This window comes from Bufo gargarizans, chromosome 3 (assembly GCF_014858855.1).
Source record: "Bufo gargarizans isolate SCDJY-AF-19 chromosome 3, ASM1485885v1, whole genome shotgun sequence".
NCBI classification, from domain to species: Eukaryota; Metazoa; Chordata; class Amphibia; order Anura; family Bufonidae; genus Bufo; species Bufo gargarizans.
Genome location: NC_058082.1, coordinates 207,185,933 through 207,203,153, shown reverse-complemented (window position 1 = coordinate 207,203,153; position 17,221 = coordinate 207,185,933). Strand labels below are relative to the sequence as shown.

Sequence of the window (17,221 nt, the reverse complement as noted above, 5' to 3'; positions counted from 1 at the left end):
GCTCCAGCATTGGAGCTGTTCAGTACATAGCATGAGCCAATGAGTCCTGATATTCATGATAACTGCTGTAATGTATCCCTACAGCAGGGATGCCCAACCTGCGGCCCTCAAGCAAAACTGAAACTCCCAACATGCCCTGATACCTGTAGGCTTTCTGGGCATGCTGGGAGTTGTAGTTTAGCAAAAAGAGGGAAGCAGTTTATTTGCTCAAGTTTGCAGAAGAGACATAGGTGCAAAAGTATGAAGAAAAAAAGGAAAATATACAAATGTCAAGAATTCTAGAATGACACCGAAATGATGAAATAATGTATTTTATTCAGCTTGAATCCATATTTACAACACATCAGTGTATATCATCTGCTCAGTGCAGGAACAGTTAATGTCTACAGTTAAAAAGACGCACTTCAACAAGTAACACATAGTAAAATATACTGATGCAAAGCTCTGTCTCGTCTAGACTATTCAGTCACTAATCTCACAACTGGTGTGAATGCTTTTTCAAGTTGGGAAGGTAAATATTTAGTTGGAAGGAATGTCACTGGTTTCATTAGTTTTGCAGAAAGCCCTTTTAAGTCTTGTTTTCCTGCCAGTGAATGTGCTGATGGTCCATGTGCATCAAGGAGCATAGGGTGGAGGTTTCTCCCCTGGTAACATGATAGTGGATGCATACTGTGAATGTGGATTAGATGAAAGTCCGTTCATCGAGTTGGAGTGGGATGGATTTTGGATATCATCTGATAAGGAAATATCTGCAGAGGAAGTTGCTGGATAGGATCCTGATGGCTATACAAGAATAATATTGTTAGGATGAGCAGAAATAGTAGTGTGCTACAATTTGTCATGTAACCAGAGTGTGCCCAGTTCTGATTTAACGGGGTTATCCAGGACTTCAAACCTGATGGCCTGTCCTTAGGATAGGCCATCAACACTAGATCATGGGGGTCCGACTTTCAGCACCCCTGTTGGTCAGCTGTCGAGGGCTACGGCCCCTTCATTGTTTACCAGCTACAGCCCGGTACTAGTATTACAGCTCAGTACAGCTTCTTATCCAAATGAAGAGGACCGGAATGTAATACTAGGAACAGCCACTACATAAAGTGCAAAATTGTGCTTTGTAAACAATAAAGGGGACGTGGTTCTTTAAACAGTTGGCCGATGGGCATGCTGAGAATCTGATCACCACTGATTCCTACGCTTCCCAATATTTATAACCTATCCCACAGAAAGGCCATCAATTTTGAATCCTGGAAAACTCCTTAAAATCATCTCATAGGTTTTTAATTGATTACACAAATACAACTGTTGTAGGGTATAGTCACAAAGAGCTATATATAGCAGTAGAAACTAAGCCTTTGATAATCTGATCCTAATAAAAACTTTAGACCAAATACATTAAAAGACAGTGATCAATGGCAGCAATCTACTATAACTACCTGCTGGGGTAGTGGGTATGACGCATAGGAAGGCAGAGAGGATGTAGAAGAGCAAAACCCAGTGTAGGTTAATATTTGCTGAGCTGGGTTGTATAGAATCTGTGGTGGAGGAGAGTTAAAGTTTTGTTGCGAAACTGGTGCCTGGAAGACAGAATACAAATTTAGTCTGAAGACCAGATGTTTGTGACTGTTGAAAAGGATCATATTATCAGATAATTACTTGTTTAAATTTAATCTGCTTTTTGTGACTAAATACGTAAAACAATCATCTTTTTGAGGTTGAAGTTCACTTTTCTTGTTTTCAATGCAGACAGGCCAGAATCAACAGGGGGCATCTGTGATTAGAAAACAATCAGAATTTTTTTTCTAGATACAGCTCTATTCCAGGGCATGTCTTATATCTAGTATTGCATCTTCATTCACTTGAAAGGATGCTTTAACCTAGAGCACCCCGTTAAAGCAGGGTGTCTCCACCTAGAGACCATCACTCGTACTTCTTATCTCTAAATATACCAAATATACCATACTAAATATGTCAATTTCTTTTTTGTCCGTTTTACATAATAAAAAGCATAACTTTATTTATTTTTTGCTGACTGAGCTGTGAGGGCTCATCCTTTGCAGGAGAAGCTTTATTTTTTATTGGTGCCATTTTGAGTTAAATGACTTTTTGATTGCTTTCAATTTAACTTCTTGGTACGTGAGGTGGGTAAAATACAATTCTGTAAATTTTTTTACTTTTATATTTTTTATGAGGTACATATGATAAATTTATTCTGAAGGTTGATACAATTATGGCGATACCAGGTTTAGGTAGTTGTTTTCATGTTTTACTACTTTTGTATTGTAAAATCACTTTTTTATTAAAAATATTATTTAAATGTTGTATTTTGCTTCGCCAGATACGAACATCCATAACATAGTGAGTGCTTGTTTTTTGCGGACAGGCTATCATTTTTATTGTTATCATTTTGGGGCACATATGACTTTTTGATCACTATTTATTTCAGGTGGGAAAAAACTGAAGTTCTGTCAGTGTTTTTATTTTATTTTTATGGATATGTATAAAAACTTTAGTTTGTAGGTCGATATAAATATGGCGATACCAAATTTACTTAGGTTTCATATTTTACTACTTTGGCATCATAAAATCCTGGATAGAATAATAAATAAAAAAAATTATCTGCATCGCTATATCGAACGCACATAACTTTATTTTTTATTTTTTTTGAGGCAACTGTGTGATTGTTTTGTTTTAGTTTTTTTTCAGGGTGGGCGGTACTTTTTACTGGTACATATAAGTTCTTAATCACTTTTTATACCATTTATTTAGGAGGTAAGGTGACAAAAACAGCAATTTCTTCAAGTCAGGTCGTACAAATGGAGTGATATCAATTGTGTGTAGTTTATTTTACTTTTTTTACATTTTCTAACCAATTATACATGAGTGAATATGGGGGAAAAGCATTTTTTTTACTTGAAACTTTTTTTAAGTCCCACTTGGGGACTTGCACATGCAGTGGTCCAATAGCTGGTGCAATACACTGCAGTGTATTGTACATGTCACTTTTAGACTCTTTTACATGTACATGTCACTTTTAGACACTTCGCCTGGCGCGCCTCTGTACATGGCAGATCTGGACGCCTTTGTAAGGCCTCCGGCTGCCATAGCAATAGATCCTGTGACCATGTCGCAGGGGCCCGATGGGGGAGAGAGGCAGCCCTCTCCCTTTGTAAACCACTTAGATGCAGCGGTTGCAACGGACTGCAGCATTTTAGGGGTTAAACAGCCGGCATCGGCGCTAGCATCAGTCTTGCCGTTACCACAGGGTGTCAGCTGTATGTTACAGCTGACACCCCTTGCTGATGGCAGTGACTCAGTTTATGATTGGCTGACATCACTATCCCATAAATGTATGGCATGGTGTGTTAAGGTGATAACTGCTATGCTGTACATTTACAGCATGTTGTGGTAAGGAGTTAAAATGCATCTGTCAGTAGAGTTGTACCTATGAAACTGGCTGACCTGTTAAATGTGCGCTAGGAATCTGAAGCATCTGTGTTGCTCTTATGTGCATATGTGCTCGAGTTGCTGAGACAAATGTTTACATTTATGCAAATGAGCCTCTAGGAGCAACTAGGGCGTTACCATTACACCTAGAGGCTCAGCTCTCTCTGCAACTTCCACACCCTCTGCACTTTGGCAAGGCCAGGCAGTAAAAACGGCACCACGCCTAGCCCTGTCAATCAAAACCGGAGCCTCTAGGTGTAACAGCAATGCCCCCTTTGCTCCTAGAGGCCTATTTCCATATATTAAAACATCATTTTTCTCAGCAGTGCGGACATATATGAGCATGAGACCAACACTGATGCCTTCAGCTGCCAAGCGCACATGCAACAGGTTATCCCGAGTCATATCTTTTTCTTTCTCTCTTATTGGATATACGTGTGTCCCCCCAGCTAGAGCACCCATGCAAAAGTGCCTCTGGTACAAGAGACCTGTTATTTAAAAAATAATGAATGAGTAGTCTACTCTCTTAATTCTCATTTACTGCAGCTGCCATAAAGCTACAGACAATGCAGCAAATATGCATGTGCCTCCAATATCATCCCTATGGAAGTTGTTTTTAAAATAACTAAATTAATTAATGAACACGACGAGGCAGAGTTCTTAATCCTGGTGCACACTGTGATATAGATTTTGAAACATTTTGCAAGAAATGAAACTTTCTCCTGCTTAGACCAACTCTTGGTTGGCTTACTTTAGACCAGCTGTCATGGTGATTTATAGGAGTGTATGAATTGGATTAAACATAGAGGAGGAGAGAGATGAGCGGCACTAGACAGACTGGCATTGAGATCACGACCCCACTGAGAGGTAGAACAAGAAAAACATAAAAGAACTAAACAGCAATAAAGCCTATATAATCCAAAAGAGGATTGACATGCGTCCGTGCTATTTAATGACACAAGTAATGTCATAGGGAGGGGAGGACATAAAATATGGGTCATCTCCAGTAAGTGTGAAACTAATTCAGAACCTAAGTAGATAAAAAATAAGATGTAAGCATATCAAGTATATATAGGATCACAGCCCTACCTTCACAGTTTTATGAAAGAGAAGCAACAGGCACTTAGCATTAAAGAGGGTCAGAAGATCACACATAGCAAGTATAACTCTCTAGAGAGAACTGTGGAGAAGGAATTGACAAGTGGCACAATAGTTAAGGATACTTATTCAGGTAGCATCAGCATTCAGATTCTTGATAGAGCCTTATCCGGCCCTTCTCTTTGTTCTTCCGCTTCTATCCGTCTACACTACGGACCATGGGGACGATAAGACTGGAATAGCGGCTAGATCCTGAGCCATCGCCCAATCCTCAATTGAAATCATAGGGTCCCCAAGTGCCGTCAAAAGTTATGTTAGATCTTCAGGTCAACTTATTAATCTTTTCCCGGCTATTGTAGTAGCAAGTCCAAAAGGAAATAACCACCGGTAAAGGATTTTCTTCGATCGGAGAAGAGCAGTCAGAGGTTTTAGTTGTCTTATTTTGTAGAGGGTTATAGGAGCTAAATCCTGGAAGAGAGCTTGGAAGAGAGCTAGTTGATGGCCTTCAAAGTCCCACTGTGGTGTATCCCTGGCTTTCTTTAAGGTGTCTTCTTTGACTCTGAAATCAAGGAATCTACAGATAAAATCTCTTGGAGGATCAGAGGATTTTGGATGTGGACGTAAAGCCCTGTGTGCTCTCTCTATCTCGATGGAAAGGGGTTATTGATCTTCTAGAAGATTAATAGTTGTTTAACGGTATTCAGCAATGATTCTGAGGCATACGTTTCAGGGAGACCTCGAATTCTTAGATTATTACGGCGATTACGGATTTCTTGATGTTCAACATGAGTGTAGAACAGATTTAGTTGGACTTGGCAGGAATGGAAATGAGTAGCCACTTCTTTACTATGGTTGCAAAGGTCAGCTACTGTATCTTCTAGGGTATGTACACGATGGCCTATTTGTCATAGTTCTTGTTTAATCTTCTGGAGGTCTTGTGCTAGAGTGGATAATGCTTTAGTAAGGGTTTGTTAAAAGAAAGTCCTGGGCAGAGGTTGATCAGATTGAGAGGATATACAGTATGATTGTCTGCAGAAGATATTGCATCTTTTTCTGAGTGAGATGCCACTGAGGAGGGGGGTGTCAGAACCCGCAGGTGATTTAGTGAGAAACTGTTCCATATTTCCCTTTGGGATGAGAAACCTTAGAGATTCAGACACAGTCTTTAGCTGTAGATTGCCCATTTTTCACCATTGCAAAAGGTAGTGTGCATAAACTGAGTGAAGGAGCGACTATAGTACAATGCTGTGTCACATATGTATTAGATAGCAGCAACGATGCACGGAGAGGAACCCATATCAAAGTAGATCCAGGTTAGGGATCCGCAAACATTGAGCCGGAGGCCCTTAGGCAGTTTAAAGTAAAACAGCTGAAACCTTTAGATCCCCCATAATACAAGGGGGTGCCCAGCAGTAAAAATGTAGGCTTAGCCTGAGATGGGAAAGGGAGGTTATTAAATCCTCAAGAAAAATATATAATGCTTCTGGGGCCCACACTAATGATACAGTGAATAAATAGGTCTCTGGCCTGTGGGCGGCACGGGAGAGAAGGAGGATACAGCCTACCCCTTCCTAAGTACTGACTCAGTGGGCTAATAGTGCTGCAGTAGGTTCTGGAATTGAAGGAGAAGCTCGCCTCACCTTACGGCTTCTCCTGGAGTGTAGTACAGGCAGGTGGAGAGGTCCGTCGGCGGGTCCGAGGCCAGTGACGAGAAGGTGCCCAGCAGCAAGCAGACCCGCTCAGCGTGCAGTCTAAGCACCCCTTAATGGAGGACAGACATCAGATTATCTGCAAGTAGGCAGCGGCAATATGCGATCCGTTGCGTAGCTCTAGTCAGCAGTGCGCCCATGCTCCAGCACTCAGCCTAGGGGAGTATATTTTTATCTGGCAGCAGGTACACAGAGATCTGGTCGGGCCCGGGATGGAAGGCAGGAATCCCAAAGACCGCTTCGGTACACTTGCTACCAGGAACTCTAGGCTACGGCTTCCCACGCGCTGCAAGCCGCAACTTCTGGGAGGCAGCCCAAAATTCTGTAATTGGGCCTGTAAGCTCCGGTGTGGGTCAGAGATGGTCAGGGTGGGATGATGTACCCTGGAAGAGGACGGGTAGCTGCAAATGGCAAGGGATTCCTGTCTTAGTAGCCGGAACTCGCTGTCTACACGTCCTCCTTCATCAACAGCTAGCTCCCCCTTTTCTAGTTACTTTACAAAAGAAACTAGAGGCACAAAAAATGTCAAACATTTAATTCTCATTTCTTTATTTCAAAGTTCAGATCTCTAAGTTCACTTTGTGAAATGTTTTCAAATGATGTCCTTCTGTCTGCATCTGTCAGACCACAGAATCTATGTAATCGCTTAATACACTTAAAGGGTTATTCCCATGTCAGACATTGTGAGCATATCACTAGGATATGCCTCCAACGTCTGGGACCCACACCTATGCTTAGAACGGAGCCCACAAAGTCCCGGAGGGCGCTCAGCGCATGCGCAGACATCCTCCATACATTCCTATGAGAGCGCAAAAAATAGCCGAGCGCTGGCTTGGCTATTTCCCTCAGCCCTATAGAAGTAGATAAAGCAGTGGCCACACTTGTTTAATGCACCTCCTATTCATTTCAATGGGACTGCTGAAAATAGCCTAGCATGCCGCTCCGCAATTTTCGGTGCTCTTATAGAAATAAAAGGAGGATAGGCTCCATTCTAAGTATCACTGCGAGTCCCAGAGGTGGGAGTCACACCTATCGAACTTTGGGGAATATCCTAGCAATATGCCACCAATGTCTGAGATTGGAATACCCCTTGGAAAAGGGAATTCCAGTGGTAACACGTTATCCTTACTGTTAGATCGGTGAAGGTCCTACCTCTGGGACCCACACTGATCATGAGAACAGGGACCCCATACCTCAAGGAGCACCTTGAAAATTCATCCTTGGTCACCTCTCCTACCAAGGCCCTTCTACCCCTATAACTTAATTATTTTTTATTGGTCAGACAGCTCTAGAAAGAGTACTGGTTGTTTCAGACTTCTGTGTTCCTGGAACTTTCAGTGCAAAATAATTTTACATGCAGTTCTTTCCACCTCATGGCTTGGGTTTTCATCTGATATGCATTGTCAGCCGTTAGACAGGGGTTTTGTCTTTACAAATCATATCCAATCAATTGTAGAAACATCTCAAAGATGAAAGACATGATGATGAGAAACATCTCAAAAGAAATGGGAGGCCCCAGAGCTAAATTCCAAGTGTCATAGCAAAGGGTCCAAATACTTATGTCCATGACAAATTTTAGCTTTTCCTTGGCAATAAATTTGCAAAAAAATTCTAAAATTGTGTTTTCACTCTCTCATTATGGGGTACTGAGGGCAGATTGATGGAGGAAAACTTTTTTTTTTTTTTTATTCAGTACAAAGTGGCAACATAACAATATGTAAAAAAGTAAAAGGGTCCAAAGACTTTCCGGATGCACTGTATGTTGAATTTAAACATTGCATACAAGGCATACGTTATAAACTTTGAGCAACTTTGGCATAACCATGCAAGTTTTAAATCTGCATGCATGTACAGCAGATAGTATTTACTTGTAGCGGCTAATGTTCAGTATTGATTGTGCACTGAAAATCTACTCAACATGGAATGCATCAAAACAGAAATAAAATGACAATGTTTCCATAAATGAAACTGTTCCTTTATGTTAGACAGTCCTAACTTGTATATACTGTATGTAACACATGATACTCTCAGAAACAAAGATTACTGATTTTACCCATTGAGTCTGACACAGTATTTGCTAAATTATCATTTCCACTGTTACCAGTAGGTAAAGGATGACTTTTTTTCACTAAAATGTTGTCCTCTGTGTCACGACATAGCTTTTAATGTCGAATACATATTATGTGGCTTTAATGAGAAAGAAATCCCATTACAAATGAGTTACAGGTATACCTATTTTATGAACTCATTAATCCACTGAAACGTGTTAAATCTCAATATCCAAAATACAATCTTGTGTATTGTCAGGACCTTGAAAGACTTTTGAAATGTTAAGAATTATCCCATATTGTAGTTTAAAGTGATTGTCCAGGTTTACAAAAACATTGCTGCTTTCTTCCAAAAACAGCACTACTCCTGTTTCACAGGTTGTGTGTGGTATTGCAGTTCAACCATATTCATTTCATTAGAGCAAAGCTGCAATACCAGACGTAACCTAAGGACCGGATGTGGCACTGCTTTTAGCAGAAGCTCGCTATATTTTTCAAATAATGCACTACCCCTCTAAAGATTACTATAACTCATGATATCTTGTTTTAAGAACCAGACACTGCAGTGGATTTACAAATTTCTTTAGAGCATAGTTTCCAGACTTTAATCTGATGCAAATTTTGGGATGCCAGTCATTTTCGAAAATGTCTGTGGTGGTTGAGATCACTAAAAAGCCTATTACTCAGCATTGCTTACCAGCCTGAGTATTACTGTTCATGTTACTCTCTCCAAAACGGATAAAATCAGACATGGCATCATTTCATATGACCTATGCCATAGTGATTTATCACAGTGCAGATACATTGGGGGAGTTATGAGTGGAAATATGCCCAACTCCATTTTTATTGAACCCCCTGCACTTTTTGTTCAGAAAAAGAAGAGTCGATTTTAGGTTGTTTTCCATGTGAATGAGAATTTCACACTGGATATTCCACAGAGTGAACGTGCCAGAATGTGTTCATCTGTAGAACGTTTAAATGTCACTAAATTCTCTTAATGGGGGTTATGTGCTTTTTGGTGAGAAGAGTCCAAGAGACATAAGTTGATCACATGGTGTCCCACTGATGGGACTGCCGGCTTGTATCTAAATCTGTAGGAAATAAATGACAAAAAAGGTTACCTAGCGGGTGAAGCCCATGGGGATTAAAAAAAAATAATGAATGTACAGGGTAATCGTTATTGAGATAAAACTTCACTTTTTACGCTAAAAGAAAAAATAAATGTGAACCATTAAAACTGTCGGGGTACCAATGTCACTCTATTTTGTTATGGAGTACAAATCACGTATATCATCTGATAGGATATTGGCTCAAAGTGCACATGAAATTCTGGTGGGAATCTATAGGTACCTAGATTACCCAATACATCCCAGGTCTAGTGGTCTCAGTGTGGTCTGACTACTAATTAGATTCTTCTTAAATAGCAGAAAAGTACTTGATTTTGTGAATACTCACTTTGATGAGCAGTCATACATAGGTGTGGAGAGAGACCTCTTCCACTCCTGTGGTCTCCCCTTGCTCCTTTCTTTCACCCCTAGCCGGGGGAAGGAGAAGTGGGAGAATGCCCAGGTAGGTGTGGAGTGTGACCTCTTCCACTGCTGGAATCTCCCCTTGCTCCTTTCTTACACCCCTGAGTCGGGGAAGGAGAAAGAGGGAGAATGCACACTCACACTTCTATCAGGAGGTAGATTCTGTAGGTCTGTTAGTTACTGTAGCATACACTGTACCATGTGAAAAGTGAAATAGCGGTTCCCTGCCTAAAATAAGATGCCTGTGAGCAAACCCTCCCTACATGTTTCACTGGCGCACCACCTTCATCAGGGGAGTATGGGTTGTGCAGCACAATCCTTTTAGGGGTGTAAGAAAGGAGTAAAGTGAGAACCCAGGAATGGAAGAGGTTACTCTCCACACCTACCTCCTGATAGCAGTGTGGCCTTACATGCATTCTCCCTTTTTGCTTCCCCCACCTAGGGGTGTAAGAAAGGAGCAATGGGAGATCTTAGGAGTGGAAGAGGTCTCTTTCCACACCTATGTCTGACTGCTCATCAAAGCAAGTATTCACAAAACTGAGTACTTCTCTGCAATTCCGGAATAATCCAATAGGTAGCCTGTAGCCAAACCACACAGAGACCACTAGGATGTATTGGGTAATCTAGATATTTATACGGTACAGTCACCCTAAATTACTGGTGGAACAACCTCCCACTAGAATTTTATGTGCACTTTGAGCCAACACCTCAGTATCCTATCAGATGATAGAAGTGATCTGTACACTCTAACATAATACAGCAGTACCCCAATAGTTTTAATGGATCACACTTGTATTTTATTTTAGGGTAAATAGTAAAAGTAATGTTTTATATCAATAAGAGTGACCCTGTACAGGGACTATTTTTGGGTTATCAACCCTCTACTAGATTATCTTTATCCTGGCAGCTCAGGGTATGTGTCCTTTCTGCTACATCTCTCTCCTTTTAACTGCCACAGCTTCTAACAGCACATATGGCTGGTGGCAATAGAAGATACAGAAGCACGTTGGACCAGCTCAGTGAGACAGACAAGAAATAAGGAAAAGAATAAACAGCAGGTGGCCCTATACAGATACATTTTATTGAATAGCTCACTGGCTATACAAAATTTTAAATTAGCAATAAACAATTTAGAGGAGCTCACCAGCAACCTACTGGAGCCCAGTCTTTCAGATACCAGCTGAAAACCGAAGAATATTGAAAAAACAATCAGACTGGCTCACAGTATTTTTGCATTTATTACACTTAATAAAACACAATTATTTACTATTGCAGTTATAGAATGATAAAAATAGATTGCCCACTAAATATTAAACATATCCTAATAGTATATCAAAATAGCATAAATAGGTGGGTATTTTAAATGCGGAGCTCACGCATATACCCAACCAACAGGAGTACTCCAAAGGGATAATAGGACCACTTGATTATGCTGTGTGGTGTCAGTCAATAGCGCATTGAATCCATACTTTGACAATATTCAGATAGTCATGAAATAACTTGCCAAGTACTCAACATACCAGTCGGTAAGAAGATATCCACCCTGCGGTCCACGGTATGTTCTTATAGCGTCCAGAAGGTACTTTGTACTTGTTTTCGTAGCGGTATTCGCTGACTACCTCCTGCCACGAGGTAGTATCACCGCTTCTCCTTCTCGGCGTCTCACGTGACCTGACCTGTAGATGGTTCGCTTGGTCGGTGATGACATCCACCTGCGCCGATCGGAGTAGCGGGAGTTCGTGTAGCAGAGCTATACCGGTACGGGGTTCAATTCCCCTTCACTGGAACTGTTTGGATGGTAATTGAGTCAGTCCTCTTTTGTGAATTAAATCGCTGCCGTTACCTCGTAGATTTTTCTCAGGTGGTTCTAGATGATAAATAGCAAGGATCCTTTTTTGCGCTTAGACAGAAATAACGCACCACTGGCTGGGTCCAGTTCACACTGATTTATCCTAGACGCGTTTCAGAACCGTAGTTCCTTCCTCAGTAGGCAAATGTGAAATGCGGTGATACTACCTCGTGGCAGGAGGTAGTCAGCGAATACCGCTACGAAAACAAGTACAAAGTACCTTCTGGACGCTATAAGAACATACCGTGGACCGCAGGGTGGATATCTTCTTACCGATTGGTATGTTGAGTACTTGGCAAGTTATTTCATGACTATCTGAATATTGTCAAAGTATGGATTCAATGCGCTATTGACTGACACCACACAGCATAATCAAGTGGTCCTATTATCCCTTTGGAGTACTCCTGTTGGTTGGGTATATGCGTGAGCTCCGCATTTAAAATACCCACCTATTTATGCTATTTTGATATACTATTAGGATATGTCTAATATTTAGTGGGCAATCTATTTTTATCATTCTATAACTGCAATAGTAAATAATTGTGTTTTATTAAATGTAATAAATGCAAAAATACTGTGAGCCAGTCTGATTGTTTTTTCTAAATTTTAAATTACATGCAAATACAAAAGTATTCAGATTCAAAAATGTCAATTTTTTTTCATGCCACAACCCCTTTTAACTTTTTTTTCTTTCAAAATAATTTGTCCATCTCTGTAATTCTGTGATTTATATAAAAACTATAAGTAGTTTTTATATTAAGTAGAAGACCTACCATATCTTTAAATGCTCCAATAACAGCAGCAGTGACTATGCCAAGGAACAGTCCCACAATATTAAGGATGGTGCATGTCCACAGAAACCGGTATAAATGAACAACGTCTTGGCAGCTGTTCACACCTACGAATTCATAATAACTGGTGGCCTCATCTGAACTGCCAAAATAAAGAAAGAGAGGTCAGAGGAACGGTTTTCATTCCAAGTTGCATAAAGCTGTTAAAGCAAGACACTGCTTGTTTTATGTGAGTCCATTCATCATCAACTATTTTACTATATTTAACTTTGTACTCAGAATTTCTTCATCTACCAGATGTTAACAATAGTAGGAATAATGTATAATTCATGTATCTGAACTTAGAGCATTTATTCCTTTACACACCCTTGATTTTGTGTTGTACACCAAAAAATCAGGTTAACACCATAAAGACACTGTTCCAGTAACTGCAACTCAGGTTACACATGCAGTGGCATATTTTGGTAAATTGAACTTTTTGCAGGGCGTCCTCAAACAGTAAGACTTAAAGCAAGCAGAGTTTACAAAGAAATTCAATAAACATATATACATTGGGATCATTTCACAATCACAACAGGATCCCAATATATAGGTGTTCAGTTGCATCCTTTTCTAACAGCATACTTTATTGCAGTCTGCCGTAAAAATGTATGCCTCCACTGTATGACCAAAAAAAGTGTGCGAACATAATAACCTCAAAAATGCCTCACCCACTCACAATAATATGGGTATCTCTATTTATTATGTAAAAAAAAACTTTAAAATCTGTCCCATAGAAAGAAGAGGCAAACAGCCCAATAAATAAAAATATGTCCGTTTTTTGAAAACCCCAATAAATAATAACAATATAGGGTCAATAAATAATTCTATACGTAATATACACCAGCGGGCAAGATTGTAAAAGTAGACCAATTGATGAAGGAAAAAAGCTTAACAGGCAGAGACATCCTCCCAAAACTGTGGAAAAACATGTCTTCACATGCTCTAGTGTGATGTAACTATAATTCAAGGGGACCAAACTGATCCTCAAGGCAAAAGATGTGCCGGAAAAATAATATAATAAAAAGGCAGAGATAGAACCTTGATCAACTGGGAATAACTACTTACTTATGCTTACATCAATATTGTTAACATTTACTATCCTAGGAGCAAGGAAGCCACACAACTATCCTTAGACATCATGGGGGGATGTGGTCGCCATTGCACCTCGACGCACGTTTCGCTATAAAAAGCTTCGTCAGGAGGCTGAATTCAGATGAAATAGCCAGGATCTAATGAATTACACGTGGCGATCTCAATAATTGAGTGCATATAACCTGTGATAGATTAGATTGCTGTATGACAAGACATTCAAAAAGATCTACATACATATAACCGGATTTCTCCTCCATCTGCAGTATAGGACTTTCCCAAAACATACAGATGCAGCCGAGCTAAACTTGATGGTTAACGTGTAAAAATGCCACAAAAAGGTTAACTCTTTCAATGTATTTCAATTGCTTTTGTCACAAGATGGCATGAGATAACATTGTGTCGTGTTATCAGAGTCCGTTTTAGCTCGCCTACATCTATATGCAGACTCCTCATCATGGATCAGCCATCCAGCTATGTATAAAAGAGAGAGAGAATAAATCAACTACATGAAATATAAAGAAACATAATAAAAACAATACAAAAGGTAACATCCCACAAAAAAATTGAGCATGTAATCCACAAAAAAAGATTTGAAATTAACCTACTCATTTAATCCATACAAAGCCACTGTTTTAGCAACACCATCCAATTTTATCCTTGTAAAAGGGCCTTCTTAATTTCACCACCTCTTGCCCCCAATCTCACTTTATCAGTAACCTTAAACTATAAATCTCTCATATTCCTATAGTGACACTCTCTAAAATGCTTGAAAATCGGTTTAAATTTCTTGAGTTTCTCCAAGTCCAATGTTTGACATGCTGCCTGGATGTCCCTCACATACTCACACTTGTGATCTTGTAACTCATGTTATTTGGGGAGTAGTTAAATGAAGGGTGCACCACATATCCACAAGCTGCACAATTTCCACAGGGGTACAAACACCATCTCAGACCTTTACCAACAAAAACACCTTGCATTCTGGGAGCCAACATAATGGTTGTTAGTCAAGATGTCTTTAAAATTTCTCATATTTCTTGATTTACTCATCAAGAGATAATCCCTGGTGGAATGATGTGTCTCTTCTAATGACTCTCTTGCTGTAACCCATCTCCAAAAGGCATCTGTCACTACCAGAGCTTTGAGACGTTCTCACAGCTCTGTGTCTCCACCCCTGTGATGATGTCACTTAGAGTTTGGAGGTGTTCTCACTGTTCTGTTTCTCCGCCCCTGTGATGAGGTCTTTACTCCCAGCTGTCTCTCCTGCGTTTGATTTCCCGGCCTTTAAATCACCCCTCCTCCTATTGCAGGGCGTGGATTATATTTCTCTTTTCAGTTGTAGCTCTGCCTTGAGTATCTTCACTTCTTAAGCTACTAGTTCTCTGGACATGTGTTCTGCTGCTGCAAGCACTCCGGATATTGCCAGCGGCCCTTGGATCCGTCTTCTCTGCGGCTGCAGCTCCATCAGCTAAGTGTGCAGACTTTGTTGTGTACCTGGTGATTTCCTGACTGGATCTGAGGTGGCCACGGTTCTCTCCATATTCTGAGCAGGGCATCGGTGGCCGTGCCCCTTCCACTATTGTAGGGGTTACAGGGCTCATCAGTCTATTGTACGCGGGCAAGCCTCGTTCCACCATTTGGATCCAGGCATGTGCTTTAGCAGCATAGGGAGAGTGTTGAGGGTCTGACAGGGGTCACCTTTTCTCTTCCCTAGTTTGGGTCCGGTCAGTAGCTCTTCTTACTGTGTATGCTCTGGTTACCCTTAAACAGCCGTGACAGCATCACATGAGGTCAGAAGCTTGATGTTCAAACCATTCCTCCTACAAAATTGACCCACTGGTATAGCTTTAATAACCCGTAGATGGCGTGAAGAAGAATGCAATAATGCATTGGTTGAGGTAGGTTTCCTGTAAACGTCCATTCCCGGAAATCCCACAGACAATGTCTACCGGGGGACAGGATGAATGTGTGTGGTTCTTTGGTAATTGTCACCACCAGACATCTGAGAAGCTCTGACAGATGCCTTTCAGAACCTCCTCCTTGAGCTTCCTTTGTTTTGGTTTTCAGTTCCTCATCTCGTTAGCCTCTCTCAGCTGTCATGTAGTTGGACTGATTGCATCCCTTTAAATTCCTCCCCATAATGCATTAGTGTGCGGTTTGTACAACTTCCTGGAGTGTGTGTGCATGCTGATCCTATTTCCCAGTCTTCTACAAGATAAGTGTTGTACATTCATTTGTAATTTTCTGTTTGCTGGATCCCAGGTGACCCTGACTCCCTCCGTGTCTAGTGTAGGGAGCCGGTGGTCGTGTCCCCTCACTATTATAGGGTGTTCAGGTGTTATACAGTCGAGGTACGAGGATATGCGATCATCTACCATTGGGATTTTCGCATAGGCTGAGCAGTCAGGGAGAGTTCCAGGTCTGATGCAGGGGTCTCCCTTTTTGTTCCTTAGTTTTGGATCCAGTGAGTCATATATTCATTTTGTGTTGTCTTGTTTCCTGTACACCTTCCGTTACATTATAAACCGCCAAAACCGTCTCAAGCATGGATCCGGTTTCACTTTTGACTGAACGCTTCCAGGGTCTTTCATTGGAGGTAGCTGATCTCCGTAAGACTCTTTCTCAGTTTCAAGTGACCGGTTCAGCTTGCGTTCATGGAGTTTGTTCTGAGCCTAAGATCTCGCTCCCGGATACGTTCTCCGGGGGTAGTGAGAATTTTGTGCATTTTAGAGAGGCTTGCAAACTCAATTTTCGCCTTCTTCCCCATTCCTCTGGTGATGAGGAATGAAGGGTGGGGATCATTATATCGCTGCTCAGGGGTAACGCTCAGTCGTGGGCCTTTTTCGCTGCCGGTGGGGGCACGGCCCCTCCGTTCAGTGGATGAATTCTTTTTAGCCCTGGGTCAGATATATGATGATCCGGATCGTATTGCTTTGGCTGAGTCTAGACTACGTCTCTTATGCCAGGGTAAACAATCCGCAGAGATATACTGCTCATAATTTCGGAGATGGGCAGCTGATACTGGTTGGAATGATGCTGCACTCCGAAGTCAATTTTGCCATGGTCTTTCAGAGGGATTGAAAGATGCATTTGCCTTTCATGAGAGGCCTATCCCCTTGGACTCTGCTATGTCTCAGGCCGTTCGTATTGACAGGCGTCTTAGAGAGAGAGGAGAGATCACTCCTTCCTGTCATACTCAATCCCAGGACAGTGCAGCGGTCTCATTCTGTGCACAGGGGTCTCAGTCGCTGTCAGCCCCTTCTGAGCAGGAGCCCATGCTGCTGGGGTTGATTGCCTCTGACAATAGAAGATTCAGCCCGCATGGGAAGGTTTGTTTTTGTTGTGGAGGTATAAATCATTTGGCAAATGTTTGTCCCTCTAGGAGATTCAGGCAGTTTTTTGGGAGTAATAAAGAAACAAAAAGGAAAAAATCTTTTAAAAATGTTCCATCTGTTACTATTGGCAGGGTTGAGGCGGAAATTGAAGGTTTTCCGTTCGCTTGTAGTTCCTGTTTTGTCCTGCCTGCCAGGGTGGTGCTAGAGAGCAGGAACATTTTTTGTGAGATTTTTGTAGATAGTGGAGCAGCTGTCAATCTCATTGATAATCAATTTGCGATAACTCA

At 41.1% G+C, this 17,221-nt stretch overlaps 1 protein-coding gene across 1 annotated transcript in view; it reads right to left on the bottom strand.

The window, feature by feature from the left end:
• Positions 1-326: 326 nt before the first annotated feature.
• The window catches only part of TMEM255B (transmembrane protein 255B), a 100,753-nt gene continuing 83,858 nt past the window's right edge, over positions 327-17,221 (bottom strand). The window contains exons 8-10 of the mRNA XM_044285550.1: positions 12,451-12,610; positions 1,434-1,574; positions 327-783 (exon numbers count right to left, since the gene is read on the bottom strand). Coding sequence (XP_044141485.1) covers positions 616-783; positions 1,434-1,574; positions 12,451-12,610 — 469 coding nt within the window. The 3' untranslated portion in view covers positions 327-615. The remainder of the gene's footprint in view (positions 784-1,433; positions 1,575-12,450; positions 12,611-17,221) is intronic.